Source organism: Rhyacophila brunnea, unplaced genomic scaffold (genome assembly GCF_057557595.1).
Source record: "Rhyacophila brunnea isolate RB1 unplaced genomic scaffold, BYU_Rbru_1.0 scaffold_6, whole genome shotgun sequence".
Taxonomy (NCBI): Eukaryota; Metazoa; Arthropoda; class Insecta; order Trichoptera; family Rhyacophilidae; genus Rhyacophila; species Rhyacophila brunnea.
In genome coordinates, this window is record NW_028233276.1 from 34172633 (window position 1) to 34197549 (window position 24917).

The 24917-nt window shown below is 33.2% G+C and overlaps 1 protein-coding gene across 2 annotated transcripts in view; it reads left to right on the plus strand.

The window, feature by feature from the left end:
• Positions 1-24917, plus strand: part of LOC147065596 (uncharacterized) — a 37067-nt gene that overhangs the window by 10523 nt on the left and 1627 nt on the right. For both annotated transcript variants that reach the window (XM_085956488.1, XM_085956487.1), the window contains exons 3-9: positions 14120-14218; positions 16398-16781; positions 17562-18403; positions 18977-19298; positions 21332-21504; positions 23184-23375; positions 24176-24439. In XM_085956488.1, the coding sequence (XP_085812614.1) occupies positions 14120-14218; positions 16398-16781; positions 17562-18403; positions 18977-19298; positions 21332-21504; positions 23184-23375; positions 24176-24439 (2276 nt within the window). The remainder of the gene's footprint in view (positions 1-14119; positions 14219-16397; positions 16782-17561; positions 18404-18976; positions 19299-21331; positions 21505-23183; positions 23376-24175; positions 24440-24917) is intronic.

Below are 24917 nucleotides of genomic sequence, written 5' to 3' on the forward strand. Positions count from 1 at the left end.
TGCGAAGGGAGGCGCGAAAAGTTTCACACAATTATTAATGTAGACACAGGTTTGCAGTTTGCAAATGCTTATTTTATAAAACGGCCGCTAGATATAAACTACATAAAACAGTCCTATAAAAGGTTGTTTGCAAACTTGTCTGAAAATATAGAGACTAATTTTATAATACTTCACTTCTATCTATAGTATATTGTGAAGCGCGCCGGCTATCTCGTCAAAAAATGAAATAAAAGGGTCAAATAATCATAATGTTGAAATTTGAAGCAAATTTGTTTAGGAACGATAATTTTGTTGTTAAACTTGTCTATTTGCTTGAAATTTTTAAAAAAATGAGTGAATAAATCAATGCAAGGACCACTAATGCATTCACTGATTTAAAAAGACGAAGTGAAGGCATTCATAAAATATTTTTTTGGAGCTTTGGAAATCAAAATTACAAAAAAATGATTTGTGCGCCAGATACATTGAAGCAAACAAAAATCTATTTACTGAGTTCTTGGCTAGGTTGTAATGCACTTTTCACGTTATTTTATTATCAGTAAAAAAGTCGCATAAATATGTGGTTATGCGTTGCAATTTGGTGTGATACCTATATGATTATTGATATACTTAAATGATAATTTTTGATATATGATGATATTATTTAAAAAGGTGTCTGTATTATTTAATGAAATAAAGGGGGGGGGAGGTGCCAAGATTAGATTTTTTTTTAAAACTGCCGTTTACACTTCAAATGCCCTTTTCTCCCGTTAGCCATAATTCACAGTTGATTTTTTTGGACATTTTTTTATAAAATTCAGTTTTTATTAATATATCATATTTATTACAATATACACTGATAAACACTGAGAAACACTACCTTATTGTTAGGTCAATAATTATTATAAAACAATCATTATTCGTAGGATGTTTATCACACTTGAATGATCAAAGACATAGCTTATAATCAGTATCTTTAGAATTATCTTCAAATGTGTTAATCTTGCCCATTTTTTGAATAATAAAATGCCTAATTCTTGTCAAATTTGGGATCACAGAGATTATCAATATATTTTTTTATCGTAAATATTTCACTATAATAATGTCGATATAAATTATACTGATGGTTTAAACATTAGATCGAGAGGTTTAAAAGAATACTATTTTATGTAATAAAAATACTTTATGGAGTCATAAAATGTTTAAAATAAATATAAAGGATAAAAAGGCTTCAAAATTATATAAATATATTATCTACAACGTTTAAGGTATGTCCAGGATCATGCTTTGAAAATAGAACAAAAGCTCCATTTTGACCTACGCTGAGCATGTCCCCCCTTAACAATTACGTAGGTGTTGCAACCTTCTAATCTAATGCTATATGATTTCACCATTGCCACCCCATGAAGAGCATTTACTGACGGTGGCGAATTCCCATAAATCATATTATAAGCGGTCGCGGTTTGCCAGAAATCTATAACAGTGTGTATTTTTCACACTCAGTGGCTTTTTATCTAATATGGATACTTTTAGGCCCCTAAACCCCCCATTCTGTAGTAGTGGTGAACAGTGCCTATTGGACTAATGTAAATAAGAGTAAAAAAAAGAATAACGATTAAATGAGCACTAATATAATACACATATTTTATGTGTGACAAATCTGTTCGGGTAAATCCTCGATGGTTAGCTTTTGTGAAATATGTTTGTATACTTATATATTTCTAAAATAATGGGAACCGAAATGCCTAACGGGTAAGAAGTAGCGGGTAACCGATCTCGAGTAAGGAATAATCCAGGATAAACGTCTTAAACACGTATCAAGAATACGTCATACGTCGAATACTGACAACTGCTTTGCATTGACGCTCATTTAATTACCCACACTGTTGCGCGTGCATAATGCGTGTTTTATTTTCGTAGGACACTCACGCATTCAAAATCCTGCATCAAATTGTAGTGTATAGAATATTGCCTATCGGAATTATATTTATTATCTGTTCTGTGGTAGAAACAAATAATATCGTAGATGGACAATACTAAATTGATTGCGTGGATATATTTACAAACTAGTATACAAATATTATCAGAAACACCCGAGTTCGTGAGCAGACACAACAGCCTTCGGTGATTGAAGTTATCACGAAGAGACGCTTTACGTGGCTGGGACACGTATTCCGGATGCCGCCAAAGAGTGCGACACTTCGTACCCTTGTGGCACAGCCTCAAGGGTTCCGTCCCGTGGCCGGCCCTCCCTCGCCCTGCAGCGGTGCTACAAGAGCGACCTACGTGCTGCAGGTCTGATATGGCGGGAGGCGCAAGAGTTGGCGATGGACCAATTGAAGTGGCGCCAACTTGTGCTTGCCCTATGCCCCAATATTGGGACGTGACAGGGTGGAAGAAGAAGAAGATGATACAAATATATACCTATTTATTGCGATATTGCAAAACATCTCTATTAACCCTTGCTTTATTCATTATTTACTTCATTTATATTTAATGTATAACAATATAAGAGTATAGAGTACATTCTGCACGTAAGCAATAAGATGTTTAGTCAATCTACACATTGGAGTTTTAACGGTTAAGTACACGGAAAAGACAAAATCTGGCGATTGAACGAATACCAGTTCCCCGAGGACCAAATGTGATTGTAAATTCTACATAAGTCATCATACCGTAAATAATACATAGCTATAAAATCATCCATTATCACGATTCCAATATTAACCGGATTACTATCAGAGACAAGACATCTCGTTTAATAATCCATAGCCGCGACGCCGGAGACGAGATATCTCGTACATCTCATTAGTACTTAATTATTCCGTCTAGTCAAATAATTATAAAATAGGACACATACTGACATTTATCCAAATCTACCCATTTTTTTCAAGGAAAGTTGTTTTTCGCATACAGAAAATAATAATTGAAAAGTTAATAATGATTTATTTTTAATGTAGGTAAGTACCTAATTTAAAAAAAAAAAACAACCAATTTTTTCACATTTTTTTTCGCAAATTATGTTAGACGTGACAGATACCTACCTAATATATTTTTTTCGGCAGACAAATGGTTTAAAAAATACTTGCTATTTATTTAATATGTCCATATTTTTTTTAAATATTGTAGTTATGTCAAGCTAAAAATATTTTAATAATATAATATATTGTTTTTTAATAACCATTATTTTTATTCAACAAATAATTCACAAGATTTGATAATGTAACATTCTATATTATATTGAACATACATCACTTGAAGACACCTCAGATATATACTTACACGCAAAAAAATACGACGCCTGACGGGATTTAAGCCCGTATATCTACTAGTATCGCGCCAATATGCTTTAACCTACGGGCCTCCGACTTAATTACGACAATTTTAACTAGTAGGTCATATATGAAATACTTATCAAATCGCGTTATTTTGAGTATCGATTTTTGTGTTTTAAAATTGGGAATCATTAATTGCCTTAATTCCAGGGTTCAAATCCCGTCGGGCGTCCTATTTTTGTCAAATGTGACTTTTTATAGTAGGTATACCTATATCTGACGTGTTTCCAAATTATTTGTGTTCAATATAATATATTATGATACTATAAAAATAATAAATACACATAGGACCGTCGAAAAAGTTTCTTTTGATACCGATACCACGATACGTTAGTATCGATGGTCTTATTTCCATTCCTTCTTAAACAGTTCACCGCAGGACACTTATTCGTGCGCCGCAGTACGTGAAATATGAGTTCGTGTAACATTTAATCAAATGACGAGTTCTTCGTTGAATATTTCACCGTAGAGTATATTTGTACGTATGCTACAACATGTAGCAAATTTTATGAGATGTCTTTACTAGGTTAGGTTAGGGTTAATCTAATTGAAACAGTACTATTTGCAAACTATCGCCGCATTTTGTTAGATACATACAAATGTATTCCACGGTGAAATGTTTAACGAAGAACTCGTCATTTGATAAAAAGTTTTATGAACTCATGTTTCACGTACTGCGGCGCACAAATAAATGTCCCACGATGAACTGCATACGTACAACTTACATGTAACCTATTTCGATACGGATACCAGGTATCGATAATTTTTCTTTCGATATGACGTCCCCTAACTACGCTTATCTAATATTCTAATATAATCCAATGTTAGGAATATAACTTTTCATGCAAAGCCTGCACGATTGAGTCGTGTTTGTGGAAATAAGTAACTATGTGATGATCTGAAAACTACTTCTAACTAATTTTATAAATATAATATGTCATCTGTATTCGTTTAATCATCACCACTTCAATAATAATTGTATATTGACGAATACAAATACAAATTTAACTGTCAATTATTGGTGGAAATGCATTGTATTAATTAAAATATGTAGTACTTACTACTAGTTCCATTTATTTTCTAGTTCCGTTTTTCAATTGAACCCGTATGTAGGTACAGTGACGCCCCTAGACAAAATGCCGCCACATTTTTTTTATACTTACAGTACTTTTTATCATCCTTTCATTACTCCAATATCTAAGAAATGTGTTGTATGGATACATTACTAACAATATCACTAATTAATCCAATTTAAATGCCATTTCTGCGTCAATAGACAATATTGCGAATCTACGATTTCAGATAGGTAGATTTAAAAATACGCCTGCAACTTCTAGAACGAGTAACTAGCAAACATATTTGGATAAATTTTAAATTAATGTAAGTATGTACCTACCTACAATTCAAATATTATTTGCAAATCTACACGTGTCATTGATGTTCACTAAGGACGTGACTTCCAAGGACAACGGAAGTAAACAAGACATCGCGAACCCAACAAATAAATAAAGTCCTTTTAAAACTTTTATAGTAATAATTAATAAATTTTGTTTACAACCAGTGAGCTGAATTTTTTTAATGGAAATATATTTCCGTTAAGTATTACTAAGTTTGAGTAGCTATTTCTATACATAAATAATGATTCACCTCGATTTGCCGCCCTTCGGGTAACTGCCGCCCCCAAGCGACGCTCAATCTGCCTACCCCCACGAGACGTCACTGTGTAGGTACTACATATTGTGTTTTATTTTAATTAAGATTAGTCTTGCTTCATGCAAAGTTTTCAATAAATTGAGCGTTCGGTCAATTACTCGTAAATGTGTTTGGATTTTTCTTTTTTGTCAATTCCGAAATAATACAGTAGACACCTAACTATAAATTAAACAAAAAAAATGTAAAAAATAACCATTACTTACTTACAATAATTGTTAATAACGTTTTTCGTCGGAAAATTTTTCCATGAAGCACATACACAAGCGCATACCTATACCTATGTTTTTCATTCATAGCTGTCTAAAAGAAATAAAAAAAAATGACAGAATGAAATTACAGAAATACCGGTTTTCGGTTACCGTGTTTTAATTTAGCTCGAGCAGTACAATCACGAATTTCACGTCGCTAAAAAAACAAGCCGCTTAAAAATAGAAAAATGGTGGGTAAACAGTTTTGTAAATTCAAAGCCGAGCGCCTGACTGATGCATCGATGGTGCCAATCTAAACAGTGGAACATCTTGAATCTTGATCAACCATGCAAAGTGTATTTTTTTATAAAAGTTAAAAGGGTACACTATGCACGTTCCACTAATAGATGCAATGACACCCTCATTGACTAAAAAAATAGTTAGGGAAGACACACTAAAAACTTAAGAACTTTACCTCAATATATGCGCACGTGAATTGATCCACTGCTGGATGTAGATATACCCTAGTTCTTGTTACTTCGATTTTTCCAATTTCTCGATTCAACCTAAGAATGACCATGATTACCTAATATTGTACTTATTTATATTTTATTCTTAAGCGATTACCCGCACTCTCGTGGAATGAATAATGTCATAAAAAGTAGACAGACCGATTTAGTCTTTTTAAAGCCAATGGGGTAGAAAATGGTTGGACCACTTTGCTTTGTGGTGATTCAATTTTATTATTAGCTCCGACTAAGCCCATGGAGTCGACAATGGTTGGACGAAGGCATGCGCCTCTCTATCCACACTTCACCTCACCACTCCATCGATGCTATCTGACCACCTTACCTACTTTCAATGAATTGTTGCAATAATATTATTTTCGAGAATTTTTATCTTAAGGGTGAGATAATTTTCATTTTAAATACCTAAAATAATCAATACGTAGGTATTTAAAAACATTAAAACGATATTTTTATTAAAACATATACTGACAATATTTAAAAAATATATATAAAATGTGCGTTTATTTAATAAATTCACGTTATTATTATATTTTATTGTATGGTTATTTTTATCAATGAAATGTAGTTTAATAATAAAATACAAATAAATATCTGAAACTTGAAATCCTTGTTATGTATATCCATTCTTGTTTTGATATTGTGATTGCACTAAACTTGAATCGATAAAAATAAAAAAGATTTTAAGTCACATACACTTATTTTAATGGTAACAATATCATAAACTTTTACGAAATAAGATGAATTTATTCGACAAACACACATTTATACTACATGTATATTACATGCAGCCACCAGCGCTTTACAGAATAGTATTTCAAAAATTTATTAAATTTATAAAATTATGAAATTGGTTGAATATACAGTCATGACTTGTCTTCAATATCTTTCCACGTTCAAATGATCCATAATGTGTTTTTGTGATGAGAGCATGAGTGAAATAGTCCATTTCTGAGAATAAAGTCAATTCAAAGAATTGACAACAATTGCTTTATTAATATTGTTGATTTTTCCTACTACTGTATACTGTGAAAGACCATTCAGTGTAATGCACTTCATAAAAAAACAAATATCGAAGCCAATTGATAGATGTAAAGTTAGAAGCAGCCATGCGGCTCGCATTGGAGAAAAGGAGTATTGAGGAATTTCCATTTGAATTATTTTTACTAAAATGTAAGTAAAAGTTGTAAAAAAAAGTACTAAAATGTTCAAATGTCTTTTATTAAATGGACTTGTCTATAAATAAATTGATCCATTTTTTCAGTAAATAAAATTTAGCTTTATTTTTTTCAATCACAACAAAAGTGATATTTGGTGCGGCCACCAGACGTTTCCATAGAACTGTCAATGTGCGGCCACAGTTAAATTTCACGTGAGAACTACTGCTCTAGATGCATTGGTGTTCACTTTTGAGATATTCATACGAAACTTTACGATATTATGTTGTCATTTTAAAGTTATAACATAACATAAAAAACAGAGCCAGTATTCAAAAAAATCTATGTTTTATACATAATTATCATGGAAATAGTCAAACGCTGATCAAAAAGAAACCATTTTAACATCAGACAGATTGCATTAAGACGACATACTTTTGGAAAGAAAAGACAGTGACGTCCCGTGGGGGTGGGCAGATTGAGCGTCGCTTGGGGGCGGCAGTCCGGCGGCCGCCCTTTGGGTAAGGCAAATTGAGAAGAATCATTAGGTATACATAGAAAGCTAGTAATAACGGAAATATCTTTCCATTAAAAATACAGCTCACTGGTTGGAAACAAAATATATTAATTAGGTACCTACTATAAAAGTTTTACCAGGACTTTATTTTTTGTCAGGTTTGCGATGTCTAGTTTACTTCCGTTGTTCTTGGACGTCACGTTTTTGGTGAACAGCGATGACACGTGCATACCTAATTTAAAATGTATCCAAATATGTTTGCCAGTCACTCGCGAGTTTTGGAAGTTGTCGGATGTATTTTTAAATGTAGGTACCTATCTAAAACCATAGACTGGCAATATTGTCTATTGAAGCAGAAATGGCATATTAGTGGTATAATTATATCTTGTTAGTAATGTATCCATACAACACATTTCTTAGATATTTCAGTCATGAAAGGATGATAAAAAGTACTGTATAAAAAAATATGGCGGCATTTTGGCACTGCCTAAGGGCGGCATTTTGTCTTGGGACGTCACTGAGAAAAGACAACGTATAATATGTACAAATTTGTGGTCTCAGGGAAAAAGAAAAAGAGTCAAACACATTATTTAATAGAAATGTGCGGTTTATGATATTTTAAAAAGAGATAAGTAAATCATTTCAGTATTGTTTTTCTCGAGATATATTAAAATGGAAAAATAGTAGAGATTCTAACTTGTATATTTTATCTTCTTTGACAACAAAGGATTACATACTTACCTACCTACATATTATTATATCCATATTCTGTGCCTATAATTGAATACCACAGTGTATGATGGTATATTATCAAACGGTAATCCACAGGGAACTCAGAAATAATGGGAACTGAAATACATAACGGGTAAGGCGAAGCAGGTAACCGATTCGAGTAAGGAAGAATCCGGGTTAAACTTACACACGTGTTAAGAATACGTTTTACGTCGAGTACTAAAAACTGCTCTCGGTTTATGCATTTACGCTCATTTAATGTTGGTGTATTACACACACTATTGCACGTGCATACTGCGTGCTTCAGTTTCGTAGGACACTCGCACAATCAAAACCCTGCATCAAGATGCGGCGTATTGAATATAGCCTATCGGTATTCTATTCATTATCTCTTCTGTGGTAATCCAATATCAGAGAAACATCCATTGTCGTATCACGTAAAACAATGTATAAAAAATATTGTATATATATAAATCTTAGTTAAATACAAAATAAAGAAGAAAAAAGCAATACAGCGCATCAAGACGGATTAAAAAGTAAATAAATTGCCATCTTCGATTCTATAGAAGTATATTATCGACCTCCACATAGTTGAGGTTGTATTCAATGACGTCCCTAGGCAAAATGCCGCCCGAAGACCTCTAATATGCCGTCACCGTTTATTTTTAGTTTCAAATTGTCTTCAAATTTGTTCGGTAGGTACATACAATATACTTACATATTAGATATATTATTTATTTTCGGTTCTTCTTAATTTTTTAAACTTACATACACACCATTTACTGAATATTAGAGCATTTCCACAAAACCTACTGTCAAACAGTGGTGGTTTTAGGTAAGTGGAGGTCTGTGGTGCTGACAGGTTTGTCGGTATCCATGTGATAATAATTTTGGCTGTGCGATAAAGCGCTATAATAATAATAAGTATTGCAATACATCAACAGTTATGTTGTCAGAATTTTTTAAACTGATATACCTATCGATACTTTCTAAAATCGCCAATGCTTCACTCATCGCCCTTAATACTGTACCGCCCCTATGCAACGCATGACATGTCTACCCCCATCAGACGTACTGACTAACAACCACTGGTTGCATTAACAGAGTTATTACGAGGAAGATTTGTTAGCCGTTCGTCCATATACTGGATCACTAAGAAACAACATGCATTTTTTGACCAGCCACGGTTTTTGAACCCGAGATACGTCACGGCTTCGTACTTATACAACGATTTACCACCCAGGCAACCGTGTCTGCAGATTATAGTATACTAAAATAGTGACCTCTTAATGGGGTCTATAGGTGCATCTAGTACCTATATGATAGTGATATTTTGTGACTTCTCGAAGAAACGTAATGTACTTGGGGAAATTTGCTTAAGACAAATTAGTTAATCATCATGTATTTAATGTATGCAACTTTAATAGTGAACACCATTGAATTTTTTCCTGTAGGTCGTAATTTTTCATCGAAATTCAAATTTCAATGAAATACTTTCCCTCTAAAAACGGGTATCAATATAAGACTGCCAACTCTTTTTGTCCGGGACCAATAATAAAATAAATTGACAATTGAAAATTATAATCAGATTCGAGGCCTTTTTTGTTTTTAACTTTTCTCTAAATTTTTTTCCATATTCAATCATGAGATAGAATTCATAGTCGAGATAATAATTAGTTTGAAACTATGTAAATGCACCGATTTTTATGGTCATATTTTAAATACATATGAACTTGATTATTATAAATAAAAGAATTTTTTCCCATTACTTTTGGATAATATATGTGTTTATTGTAGTTACTTTAAAAGTTATAATTCGATAGCAAGTTTATCTTGAGCATTTACCTTAATCTAATCTCACCATTTGATACTACATAATACAGTATTATGGAGCTGCCTATTATTTTTTTTTTATCTGTAGTGATATTTAGGTATACTTAGTTATTTATCTACGAACTATTTGTGTGCATTGTATTAAATTTGTCGGTGACTTTTAAAATTCCGGGACATTTTGCATTCCGATTGTGGTTCAACCGGGATACGGGAACTGGGGATTTATTATTTGGGTCTACCCTAACTCGACAGCTTTTTAGGATCTTCTTGTCAATATACGGATTTTTAAGGGATCCCGGATAGGATACTTTTAAATAGTTCGAAAATATACAGATAAATAAATATCCAAAAAGTCATTAACGAAATATGCTAACCCTAACATATATGTACAGTGAACATACATGACTTGAAAATACCTCAGATGTACCCACTAGAAAAATCATATTTGAAAAAATACGATGATTGACGGGATTTTAACCCGTATAACCACTGTTATCGCGCCAACTGTGCATTAACCAATTATGCTCCTATCTCATTACGGCAATTTAAACTAGTAGGTCATACATGAAATTTAATGCTTATCAAACTGCGTTATTATTGACTATCGGTTGTTGTGTATTAAATCATGTGAATCATTGTGAAAATCTTGTGAATTATTCGTTGAATAAAATAAATGGTTTATTAAAAATATATGTATAGAGTAAGAGGATGAAATAAATTTAATATTGTAATAATTCGTTGTCTTTTTTAATACTATTATTAAATGACCATTGATATTGACCACATTATGTTTAAATCCTAATTTATTGTCGCCTGGTGCCAGCTCTCCGCCTATTATGAATGCAGGATTAACTGTTTCACATTGTGATTCGTGTGCCAAAATAAATAACCCCGTTAGACAACAATTAATTCACCGAAGTCCTTATCAACTACTTATCAGCTGTACCTACTCAGTTCAAATTCTTGTATATATAAAGTTCTTTTACAATAATTAATTATAATGGATTTAAAGTCAAAATCCATCAAGTACCTTCGGTCGATAGTTTTTTTTTTAGAATTATTAATAACCATGTCCTTGCGTTTTCGTACAAGGTGGTTGTTAGTAATTTTTGGACAATCACAAACACCCAGGCTTTGAGAAAAACACATACATATTGTGTCCTCACCGGGATCGAACCCAGAACGCTCGGGTGGAAGGCCAATGCCTTACCCACTGCACCACGAGCGCCGCCAAAGTCGATAGTATTGATTTTACCACGTTTTTATTAGCTCATATTCTTGTTTGTTCAGTAAAAAAAAATTCTTGTGTGTCTAGTCCTAGCAACTAAGTTATTAATATATACGTGCATTACTATGGAAATCAATATGAAATGTCAAAATGACATTTCAGTATTCTATATTTATTCAGCAGGTATTTCTATCAAGTACAAAAATAAGTATTTATACATAGAATTGTTAAGTTTATATGATTCAACAGAAAATATAAAAACGTGGTAAGCATATAAAAAGTTCTTTTTATCTTGTAATTATTTATAATGATCACAAACAAAACAAAAACTTTATTTTTCTTCTTTTTTTTAATAAATATTCTTTTAGATTATAAATAAAATAAAAATATTAAATCATATTTATTTATATACTCCTTCCTATCTAGTGGTGGGATTAAAAAAATAAGAACCTGTTTGGCCTCTTGAATTCTCTCCCCATATTTTTCTTAATTATTTAGTTTTATTCTAACACTTATTTATTTTATTAAGGAACACAAATAATTACATAGAATACCTACATATTATATTACAGAGAATATATTGCAACCAGCAAAGTTTTCATATATAAATTAGGTATAATATAGTGAAGCCTAACCAAGGTAGCTATAAAATAAAATAGAAAGAAATTAGAGAAGAAAATTTGAAAAAGAATGTTGAACGAAAGGGTACCTAACTTTACATATTATTATAATATATTATGTGTTAAAAAAATGGGAGATAGCGCGTTTAAATGTAGTAGATGATTTATTGAACGGATCAACGGTGGAGAAACAACTGTCATGATTTTAACAGGAGCACCGAATAAAGGAGTGTTGTGTAAAATTTGAATCACTCTTACTGACATGGATACAAATGGGTACAAGGCCTGGATTCGCGTAAATCTTGATTGATACATTTATACAAAATTTTCGTAATGGTTATTATCTATATGTTATGATTTTCCTTTTTAATCTGTATGATTACATTACACGGATGCCGTCAAATCATTTTTATTATTAATAATAAAGCGCCTACTCTCATTTGAATAAATAGTATCCAATTTAGATGTTTCTCTTTCTGTCACTACAATATAGTACTACGATTATGATTATATTATAATCTCGTAATTGTGTCGATTTATCAGTACATTTTCCAAGTATTTACAGAAATAATTTATGCCGATTTTGTAATGAAAGGATTTATTGAAGTCATACAATTCCTCAGCGATTTTCCAATGGACAGCATCATTATTAATATTCCAAGGATCTTGTGCAAGCTGTTTATAAATAGGTATCCCACTTAAAGAACAGTCAGACAGGGTATGAAAGGATTATGGGCCTGTTTGGTGATCTCAGGAAATTTTATAAGCCGGTTCTAAATGCGAATTGGCTGCATCGCACCTCTGCTTCTCTTCCAATAGTAATTATGTCAAGAAATTAATACTATCAACACGTATTGTCAGTTTATTTTAAGGTCTAAAAGTTCATTTGAGATGAGTCTGAGAAATTTGTATGTCCAATTGGTTTCTAATTAATTGACTTGCCAAAATTAATTATTCAGTGTTGATATACCATCGGGATACATCATTCAAAGATGGCGTAAATATTAAAATAGGCATAACTTTGCAGATGCTTTGCAAAGTGCTTCACTAACTTCATTGTTGTGTATTTTAATACTTTGTTATAACTATTAGTCAGCATTATTTTCTATATAACTAATATTTAAGGCAACGAGGTGGCCATTCTTTTATTGATAAAGTTTCCAAATGTTTAAACAAGTATACCTTAAAAATAACAGCTTTCCTTCTGTTTGTTGTTCATCAAAACATATAGTCGAAACACACAAATTAAATACCATTGACCACTACTGAGGATGGCCTATGTCAAACCATAAATGTATGTAACCATAATTATAAAATAGTTAATAGGTTTCCTAGCATTCCATGCCTTTGATTCAACAATAATGGTATTAAAAATGATTTATTTATTAATTGTCATTGTTAACATAAAGCAATGTGCTATTTATTAGTTCTGTGGCAATCGAGATTCAAAATCGAATCCAAAAATCCTATGTATAGGTACAGCAGAGAAAAATTCATCCCGGTGAATCAAAATATAGCAATTTCTATTGAAAAGAGATCAAAACTACCTATATTAATTTGTAAGTAGGGATATCCCACGACTTTAAAAAGAAAGATATAGGTACAAAACGAAAAAATATACTGACTCAGACATCGATTGGATCTAGGCGCACATTCAGCCGTTCAATATTTATGAATATCCAGTCAGTAATCGTAGATAGGTGCATACGTACTCAGTGCCACACTCGACCGAAAATTAGAATGGCCTGCGTGATCGGCAATGGTTGAATGTAGGCGCGGGCCCCTCCATCACAGTTATCTAATCACTTTACCAACTCACGAAGAATGCTAGTGCGTTATTTTCGAGAAATTTTTTCTTGTAACTTCAGAATCTTTTGAGAGTCTGTGGAAGTTTCATCAACACTGATTCAGTAATTTTTTTAGTTATATAACGGAACAATTGGACATACAGATAATTAAAAAAAACTATATTTTATACTTAGGTATCGTGGAAATAGCAAAACGCCGATCAAAAGAAAAATATTTCGAAATCACAATCAGACACCTAAGTATTTGTGATAACTGATGCCAATTCAAAAAAAGTAATTTCCTCTTTTGAAAAGTTAGAAGCGAGGTGGCGGGGTGTTGAACGTTTGATAAGGAAATTTCCATTTAATTTTCTCTAATATTAAGATATTTATTTTATTCTTCTGTTCATGTTCCATCTCAAATTATTTAATTTTTGACAACTTCTCATAATCACTCTATTAATGTCGATTTAGTTATTCTATTTTATATTTTTTTGTTACAGGTGTAAGAGCAGATGACCAAGAAATTCCATCAGAATCACAATGCAGACCATATATCGAAAAGGCATTAAAAGATTTAGAAACAGGAGACACACATTCAGGTAATAAATATAAATTATTACTTTATTATTCAATACTGAATATACATACGGTTTAAGAGTTATAAATACTCTTTATTATAGAACATACGTACTTATTACAATTAAACATCTAGTTTTTTTCTAATTCATATATTATGGTAGGTACTTATGTTTTTGACGATTTTCAAAATTATGTTTTTTTTTTATAATTTTATTATAAAATAAATAGTGAAACAGACCAGTTACAGTAGATACCTACAGAATGTCAAAGATTGGCACGGAATCGTTTACATTTGATAATTGACCGTGCAACAGTTACACATTTTCGGATTGACAGAACATGATGAATACGGGGAGATTTTATCGCTTTTGGGCTACTACGACCACTAAAAATAATAATATGGCGATAGAAAAAAAATAAGTAAAACATTTTGTTAAAAAAGGATATGAGAAAACAAAATCATAGAACTAGTCATATAAAAGGTCGCAGTAGAAGCAGCCCACACATTAGCTTCTGGTTTGGCCTGTTGTAGAGTTGGGTATTTCCCGAGAAAATCTCAATCTCGAGATTCGGGATTTCCCGAAATGATGAAATTTTGAATTCTCGAGATTCGGGATTTCCAGAAAAGAATTCTCGAGAATTCTCAAGATATCGGGAAATTTAAAAAAATCTGTGAAAATCCTAAAATCATTGTAAAAACAGACAAATTCAAAAAAAAATGTTTTTTTTTTATTTATGTAAGAAGACAAACATATATTATGTAGGAAAACGTATATTTATGTAGGAAAACAAAAATATTTCGAAACATTACTCTTATTAAATTGGAATTTCAAAAAACACAGACTGTCAATCGCTGCGTCTGACAATTGCGTACACTTTTGATACACAAAATTCTGTGATGTTGCAAAAATTGCGCTCATTTTGAGTCAACGTTGGCCCAATTGTGTTAAATGCCCCGATCAGTCTTTGAACGTTTTGTGTTTTCTGTCCACTTTTTTCATATAAAAAATCGTTTTTTCAATATTAATTAATATTTCATAATAAAGAAATCCCGAGAAAAGATTCTCGAGATCCGAGATTTCCCGAAATGTTAAAAATTTCAATTCTCGAGATTCAGGATTGAAAATCTCGAAAATTTCTCGAGAATTCCCGTCGGGAAATTCCCGAAACCCAGCTCTAGCCTGGTGTATGAATGAAACTCCTAAAAGCATACGTCATGTTACATGAATCTCCCCCCACACTAGCAAAATGTTGACTCTTTCAAACCCTACTTATGCCATAGAAGCACTTATGGCCATAGAAAAATTTGCATATTTGTAATATACCTAATTGAATTTTAATAATTAGGCTCCAACTTAGAATGGCAAATAACACGAATCCTCGCATTTCGTACTTAGTTGTTTACATAAGCAAATATTATGTAAGTAATATTAATTTCATTAATAGTCAGTAAAATGTAAAAAAAAAATGGTAAATTCCTTTGTAATTCAACACGCTTTTATCATTCTATTCATTGAAGAACAATGTTATCTGAGGATGTCTGAGGTCATAAAGCTATTTACTATTCATGCTACGTCAAATTATGTACGCGTTTTTGTGAAATTTAAAAAAAATGATTTGGAGGAAATTAAATATTTATGCAAGAACTATTTTTGTTTATTTATTTTTAATTCGGAGGCTCCTTGTGCGCGCCGCGCCCTTCTCCCGCGCACACCCGAGTACCGGGAAATCCCCTGATTGATGAAAACTTGAATAATATTATGAACTCATGAACTTTGGAGATTTTGAACCTAATTTAAAATGAATGAAATCAATAATAGAAACATCATGGAATTAATTTGACGGTGGCTAAGATGGTTTTGCTGATGCCTGCGTATTAAATATCTAATCAAAATCTAGATAACAGAAATCTGGAGAGTAAGTTCATCTACTTCTTCCTGACGCTACAATATTATATTATGGGTCTTGGTATTTTCCAGTATCCACTCCATTTAAGTCAGCCCAAAACCACTTCCAATCCCTCTATCTTGCGCAACTCGTCCATTTTACGGATATGGTCTAGTCATCTAAGGTCACCCAATTTGATCGACTGTACAATGTGTACGCACTTGTAAAATTTTCAGCTCGTTATTGTATCTCTGTTTCCACCATGACTGTGTGTCATAGCTAATTAAAGTTTTTGTTTTTACTTTTCATCAGCATCCGCAGAAGATAAAGCCGGTAGTGAAGAATCAGGGGAACAAGCTGGAGGTTCTGCAGAAGATACGAAAGAAGCGAGTGACGAAGATAGTAGTGTAGAAATATTAGGAGAGAATGAAACTGCAGACTCCAGCGAGGAAGATCAAGGAGCTCCCTCCTTGGAACTGGCTGACGAACCTTACGTAGACGAAGTTGTCGTCGATGGAGATGAGGCGGCGCCGCAGGCTGATGACTCTAAGGAAGACGACAGTGAGGAGATGCAGGGAGACGCCCCAGCCGCCGACGACAGCCAAGAAGACGCAAAGGACGACGACAGCACTGAAGAGGAAGGCAAAGATGGAGACAGCAACGAAGCATCCGCTGAAGAAACCAAATCCGAAGATGGTAGGTACACCTACAGTTACAATATAATAATATATCCACGCAAGCATAACATATATTAAAATATGATTCTTTATACGATGTGACATTGTAGTAATGAAAAAAAGGAGACAAAAATATAATATCAGGTTATATTATTGAATATTGGGGTTGGTCTATGGTTGACAATCAATTTGACGGACAGTAGCTGGTGTCAAAAATGTATAGTTATAACTTACCAACATGTTGGAAAAGTTACCACAAATTCCTTAGGTATATTACCTACTTCCATACATAATGCATACAGTCAGTCCCGCCCCACCCGTATGTGCAGAATATGCATTGCACAAGGTCAGTCGAATTTAGTGAGCCAAAAAGCTTGTCATTTTTTTAAACTCAATATTAAGTTGGTATGTATTAATAACCACCGCTTTCTCGGGAAGAGTTAACATGGCCGCTCACTAGGTAGCCACAATAAGCCAACGATATTTGGCTGCCTAGTGCGTTCGCTTGAATACCTTTTAATACAAATACAAAGATCACGTTGGCTGCTGCAGCCAGGCTTAGTGTACGTACACTGATATTTTTTAGTTGTACTTAATAGATATCTAACTGATTAGGTTCTTAAAAAAAAATTTCAAGATTAAAAAACACCAATTTTAAGTCAAGTCAATTTTCATGATTAATTAGAGTTGTCTGGATCGAACGCATTTTTCTTTACAGCATTCTTTCTGTTTTGTGTTTAATTAACCTTGTTAGGGGAGATAGGTACCTACTATATCGATATATTAATACTTTTTTCAGATGGAAGCGATGAAGGATCTGATGAGGTCAAAGAAGGTGAAACTGATGACAGCGGAGAAAACAAATCAAACGAGAGCCATGAAAAGTCAGATGATCAAGACAGTCAGGAAGGAGGTGCAGATGATTCTAAAGAAAGTACAGAGGCTGGTGTAGAGGAAGATGATTCCAAGGAAGATGACAAGGATGATAATGACACACAAGAACAAGGTGATGATTCCAAAGAGGGAGCTGATTCAAAGGAAGATGGAGATTCTAAAGAAGATGTGGACTCCAAAGAAGATGGTGCCTCCAAGGAAGATGGTGACTCTAAGGAAGATGGTGACTCCAAGGAAGATGGTGATTCCAAAGAAGATGTAGATTCAAAGGAAGATGATTCTAAAGAAGCTGATACTAAAGATGATGCTGACTCTAAAGAAGATAATGATTCTAAAGATGATGATTCCCAAGAAGGTGACTCTAAAGAAGATGATGCTAAAGATGGAGACTCCAAGGAAGATGACTCCAAAGAAGCAGATTCCAAAGAAGCAGATTCCAAGGAAGATGACTCCAAGGAAGGAGATTCTAAGGAGGGTGATGCTGAAGTAGACTCCAAGGAAGACGATTCCAAGGAAGACGCTGAAGCTAAGGATGGCGATGATTCTAAGGAAGGTGATGATTCCAAGGAAGATGATGCGGCAAAGGATGGTGACGATTCTAAAGAGCAAGAACAACAGGATGAACCCCAAAATGACCAAGAAGGAGATTCTGATGAAAAGGGTGAGGAGGCTGACAGCGGTGAAGAAGGCTCTGATGAAAAGGAAGGTGATGACTCAAATGAGAACCCGGAGGAAGATCTATTGATGGTAAGTTTTACAGACCGAATTGTAGATATTAGAGTGTAGTCATTAATACAATAGTATTAAGTTAGCAAACTTGCAATTACTAATCATAGTGTATTTTAATTTCATTTTAACTTGAAACTTACACGAAATTACAGTCTATTATACTTCTAAATAGATTGTTATTCGCGATCCAGGTTTGACGTTTCGACATCTTCTGGATGTATGTATAAAAACGATGTAATATGTACCTATGATTTTATTACAACTGAAAAGCTGGACCATGAATAATGATCAATATGGACAAACAAAATACAAAAAATAGTATTGCCATATCGTCGTGGACCAAATTGAGACTGATATAAGAATATCAATTTGAAAGAAAGAAAAAAATATTTAAGAATATCTTATTCTATATTTACATACATCCATAGAATCATAATATGAAAACATGTTGATGGCCAGACCTGGCTCATGGTCTACAAATAAGTTACCTTAATAATTATTATGAAATAAAAGTTTGTTTACATCAAGCACTTTCAATCGATAATATTATGTAGTATTGATAATTATTATTTTTGTCTCTGTGTGTTTTAGGAATTCGACATTCCAGAGAATCTTAGACCACGAGATCACATTTCCCAGTTACTTCGCTTGGATGAAGAATCCACTGAAAGCGAGCTCCTGATGGACAAGTCTGCCGATGTTATCCTTCGCGAGCTGAAGAGGCTCTACGACACTGCAATCAAGCCATTGGAAATCCTGTACAAATATCGTGACTTGAGTAATCGTCATTTTGGTGACCCGGAAATATTCTCCAAGCCCCTGGTACTGTTCATGGGTCCATGGAGTGGTGGAAAATCATCGTTGATCAACTATTTGACTGACAATGAATTCACTGAATGGTCTCTAAGAACTGGTAAGAAAATTATTTATACCCATTTCATACAAAAATAAATTTTATTGAGTTTATTATTGATACAGTTGAACTTGGTTATTACGAGGAAGATGGGACCGAGTGAATTTGCTCGTTATAAGCATTACTCGTTATATCAGAGAATAGGTAATTTTGAATGAGCGGTCACATAACACAAAAAGTCGCAATTCAAACAGAAATACACAATTAAAATTTGTCCCTGAAACAAGCATGGCATTCATAAACTACAAAAGAAGTTGTTTATTGTAATGAATGCTGTTAGGTACCTACTGACTTCAGCTTGGATTTTTTATATGAAATTTCAACCATATGCGTGGATACTTTTTCAATGTTGTCGGTGAAAACACCAATTAGGTACTTAGACACTTAACTAGTATCATAAATGTAAACCGATCTCGGCGGCATCAGTCTACGATCGGATTTTATTGCTTAGGGTCGAAAATGTTTTTAAACGATCGACACATTAACAGTTTTAAGAAAAATTTTGACCATATTTTTGCTCGGTATATCCGATAAGTAGCTCGTTATAAAAGTGAATAAATGTATGGAGAAAATTATAAACTAAAATGTCAACGAATGTTTCCTCATTACATCCAGGATCCTCATTACAAGTCCGTGATCGTAATAACCAAGTTCGACTGTATTTAAAATATTCAAGTTTTTCTATGCAATTCGATTGAATATTCAGTTTATTATGATACAAATATTTAGTTACTGAAAGTTCTGTACCTATCATTAGTTTACCTAACCTAACCCAACCTTTTTACACCTGCGGACCTGTGAAAATATTAGAAATATTTCGAGGACCACTAAAACATAAATAAAAATAATTATTTAAGTAGTATTTTGTCAATTGATTTTTAAAATAATATATTATAACATATATAATAGTCTGATTGCGAATACAACAAAATATATAACAGGGAAATGATATTGTAAATTGAAATATTCAGAAACCGACCAGTACCAATTGTTGCGAAATCTGCTGCAACATTTTAGATGGAATAGTCGATAATTGTGGTTTTAGTGTTGTTTCGGCGAGACGTTGTATGTTTCGTTTTTATTACTGACATGGCCGAAAAAGTCTCATGAACAGGCAGTTGAAAATGCGGATAATAATAATAATTAATATGATAATAATAATAAACACTGGTTTAAACTGCTCGTTAAACAAAGGTAACTGATTATAACAGACGAGAAGAGAAATTTAGATAGCTGGCAATCAATATTTTATCATATATACACCTGCAATATAATGCACTAATCACCAATGATAATTAATAAAAGGGAACACAATGTGGGTTACTTTCTGGTTGAGGCTGTATAAAAGTTTAATAATAATTCTCAAGTGTGGAGAAATGTAAAATAAACTTAACACATGTTAAAGAATAATATGTTATTTTCAATAGTTACGTCTGTATAATATTACTCATTAAAGTTTGTGACGTAAATGAAACACGCATTCAATATTGGTAATATCAATTGAGTTGAGACCAAGGTTTTGAAACCAAAATTAGTTATAGAACCTTGGCTTATGGCGACTGGGTTTCGCATTTCTCTCTTATTAAGTCATTGGACGCTGAAGACGCACCTGGTGTGTAACGATCAGGCGGCCGATCAATGTTATTGCATTAAATGTGATAATTAAAAAGTAATTATCTACTCAGTAGTCAATGTGGCAGCACTTTCCTGTGGTTCATACGAATATGTTTACAGACCAGATAATTGAATAGTTTTGAAAGGTGTCGCTGGTTTACGACAATGTGAATTCATGACGTATGTATGGAATATTAAATCAATTCCTGCTATTTGTGACAATTGTCTTGGAGGATGTTTAGAAAATTACCTATTAGAACCCCTCGGTTCGGATTTGAGATTATTGAAAGTATTGGGTTTTTTTTTTACTCTTCTTTCTTCATTCTTTAATATAAATCAAGTTTTATAATAATTTGCCTCTAAAATTAATGTAATGTAGTAAAATATAAAACTGTACAGTTGGATGGTATTGATGGTAGGTGCTGAGCCTTCCCCCGCCTACTTCAATATCCTGATGCACGGAGATGAACCAGAAGTTCTGGATGGCACTCAGCTCGCTGCTGACTGGACATTCTCAGGGCTGCAGAAGTTTGGACAGGGCCTGGAAGAGCGTTTGAGGGGAGTCAAGTTGCCCAATAAACTGCTTGAAAAGGTAAAGGCAACTAATGTATTAATAATTATACATAATTCGAATTAAAATTTATTTATTTTACATAATATAGTGAACATGACAAATTACAAATTTACATAAAAAATAAATGTTAACACAATTTAAATAGAAATACAGGGTATAGAGACAACTATAGACAGGTCGAGGCACTGAATTGCGGGATATGATGGTAGTGCTAGATATTGATTATTTTCGAATGCAATGCAGTAACCTGTTTGCAGTAAATAAAGATTTTTGATTGTATATTCGTTCAATTCAATTAACATATTACCATTCACTTCAATATGAAATAATCATCATTTTTTACCATATTGCACTTGAAGTATTATCACTACAATCAAAATTTTACAGTTTTGTTTCACTGTCTGTCTATAGTGGGCTTTGTTTGGATCTGACTTTTTAGGGATTTTTTGAATATTGTTATGTAGTATCACTTCCCTCCATTTTGTTAAGAGAATTTCTCAACTGTCACTTTGTGTTTTTTTTTCGTCTGGATTCGGGATGGAAGGTGGATAATTATGACACCGGAATTGTTATCAGAAACGGCGAGGTTTATTTAACGTTAATATTATACTATATGGTTACATTTTGAATAATTTATTTTATCCATACGAAATCGGCGTGCTCGCGGTTTTGCTGCTTGTCGCGATCTCCGCGCCATCTTGTGATTTTTTCCAACGAAACCGTCGTCGAAAAAAAGCGACGTTGCAAATCGTCAACGGTTATATTATGGCATTGTTGCCATTCAACATATTATAATCTACTCTAAGGCATTGCCGGCTCGGCTCTGTTATTATTATTTATTTTCGTAATCAGCGCTTTATTATTTGTTGGCTTCGATACCGATTCGGGCCTCTTCAGATACACAAAGACATCCCCAAATGGGGACCATACGGGGGTGTCACAGTAGGTATGTTTCTTAGACTTGCAAAATTATATTCATTGAAAAATATTGGATATTATATATTAATATGATATTAATATTGTTCAGGTTTGAATAAAAATAGAGGATTAATCAATATGTTGATGTGTTTACATTACCTACTACATTTTTCCATTCAATATTAAATTTATTAGACATTTTACATATGATTTTCAAAGAAACAGCTATTGGCCATAATATACATTTTAACAGTGAGAGATATTAGTTTATACCACCTTTCATTAGAAGGGAATTGAACAATACAGTAAAAACAAAACAATGATTCGGTTAGTGGATTGTATGTGTACGAATATGTGTACCGTTGCCAGCACTACATACACATCGGCTGCCAGGTAATTAGTACCATTAGTAGGGCTCAGACATTCGCACGCATACCATCGACCGACCGAATCATTGTTTTGTTTTTACTGTACATGGTTGAAATCAGTGATTTCAGATTAAATCCAAAGATTTATTGGGAAATAGAAAAGGAAAGGATTGCTATTAATCCTTTAAATTTATAATTTATTGATTATCTCGGATAAAATTTGATTTTAATTAATTTGAGGCATATCTAAATATCCATAGCAACATCGACTCGGTTCGTTTGGGCATGTCCAGCGCAGTGTACGGGTTATTATAATTTTATTACTGAATAAAATTTCCAATGTATTTATTTGCACGTTTCATGGATAATTTTCAAAAAAAATTGTTATTTGAGTGAAAAATATTTTTTCAGGTTAATATTGTGGAGATCCCCGGCATTTTGGAAGTAAGAAAGCAAGTGTCCAGAGTATTCCCCTTCAATGATGCCTGTCAGTGGTTCATTGACCGCGCCGATGTCATCTTCTTAGTGTACGACCCATCAAAGCTGGATGTGGGCCCCGAAACCGAGGCCATTCTTGACCAACTCAAAGGAAGAGAACATCAGGTGATTAATTACATATTATTTACAGCTAGTTTCTTGATGATTTAACAACATGATCATCTTCCCATCTAGACCTTCCAAACCAGGTTAAACCGAACTACCTAGTTTGCCTGGGGCCCCTTAAATAACTTATGACCAAAAATCATATTATATTGTCTTATTATTTTATCAAAGTCTACTATTTCTAATATTGCAGACTATTTCAATTTTAATTTTGGTTAAGTACTTAGATAAATGGTTTTTAATTTGTGTAAATGTGAAAAAATTTTAATATTTCTTTTGGTGCTAGATTTTTTTCAATAATGTTTTATTTTCATGGATATTATTCATGCCCTGCGCATCTATTCTACACACAAGGCTGCTATTGAGGGTAGTTTATTATATTTATGTATTGATGTATTATAATTGTTACAATAAGTTAGCCGTCTAAACTGTCTATCTCGCTTTAAAAGTTAACACAGCCAAGAGAGGTGATGTTAAAACATAGCACTTTTTGACAGTTCAGACGGTTAACTTATTGTAACAATTAACTGCCTCAGTACATAAATATGATAAAGTACCGTTGACACCAACCTTGTGTATGGAATAGAGGCTCTGGAGCCCTTACCAATGTGGGGTCCTTGGGTTATAGCCTCTTCAGCACTATACTAAAACACACTTTGTACAGCCAAAGATTAATTTACTTTAGTTATTAATTACTAATTCTCTATAAATATGTCTCATATAATCGTAATCTATTATCAAAATAAAGCATATTTTCACTGTTATAGGTCATTCATGTCTTTCTTTCTGTTTATTTTCAGACAAGAATTATATTGAACAAAGCCGACCAAGTAAAGCCTGAGGAACTGATGCGAGTACAGAGCGCCCTCATCTGGAACATTTCCCCGCTGATGAGCTCCGCACAGCCCCCTGTCATGTACACCACCTCTCTGTGGTCCCTCCCGTATGAATCAGCGGCACCCGTGCGTCTCCTGCAGTCCCAGGAGCGGTCTTTCTTGCGCGACCTGCGAGTGGCTATTGATAGGCGTATTGACAACAAGATTTCAAGTGCAAGAAGATTTGCGGTTTGTATATATTTTTATTCATAATGATTCTTAGGACAGACATAATATCTGACTTCAAGTTGGCTGTGATCTGTTATCCAGTATCAAAATTGGTAGTGATTTACCACACTCTTCCATTGTCTTCATTCATCAACATAAACAAATGTCTATAATATTTGGCTGAGCTTATGGTAAAAATAATAATAATAGACGATAGTTGCTCATCTGTGCTTGCGGAAGAGAGTATGTAGCAACATTTTTGCAACAATTTTCAATAAAACCATAGGTACATATTTTGTTTCTAAGATATGGTAAATTTTAGAAAGAACGTTTGAAAATTAATGTTCATAGTATAAACATATTTTATGGGATCATTAATGATTATTCTTAAGATATGAATAGACAGGTATCATAATGATGCAAATATCTATATCCCACAAAGTTTGCATTACTATCAATATTATTAATTTTCAACCTATTTAGATTACTGTCCCCCCAA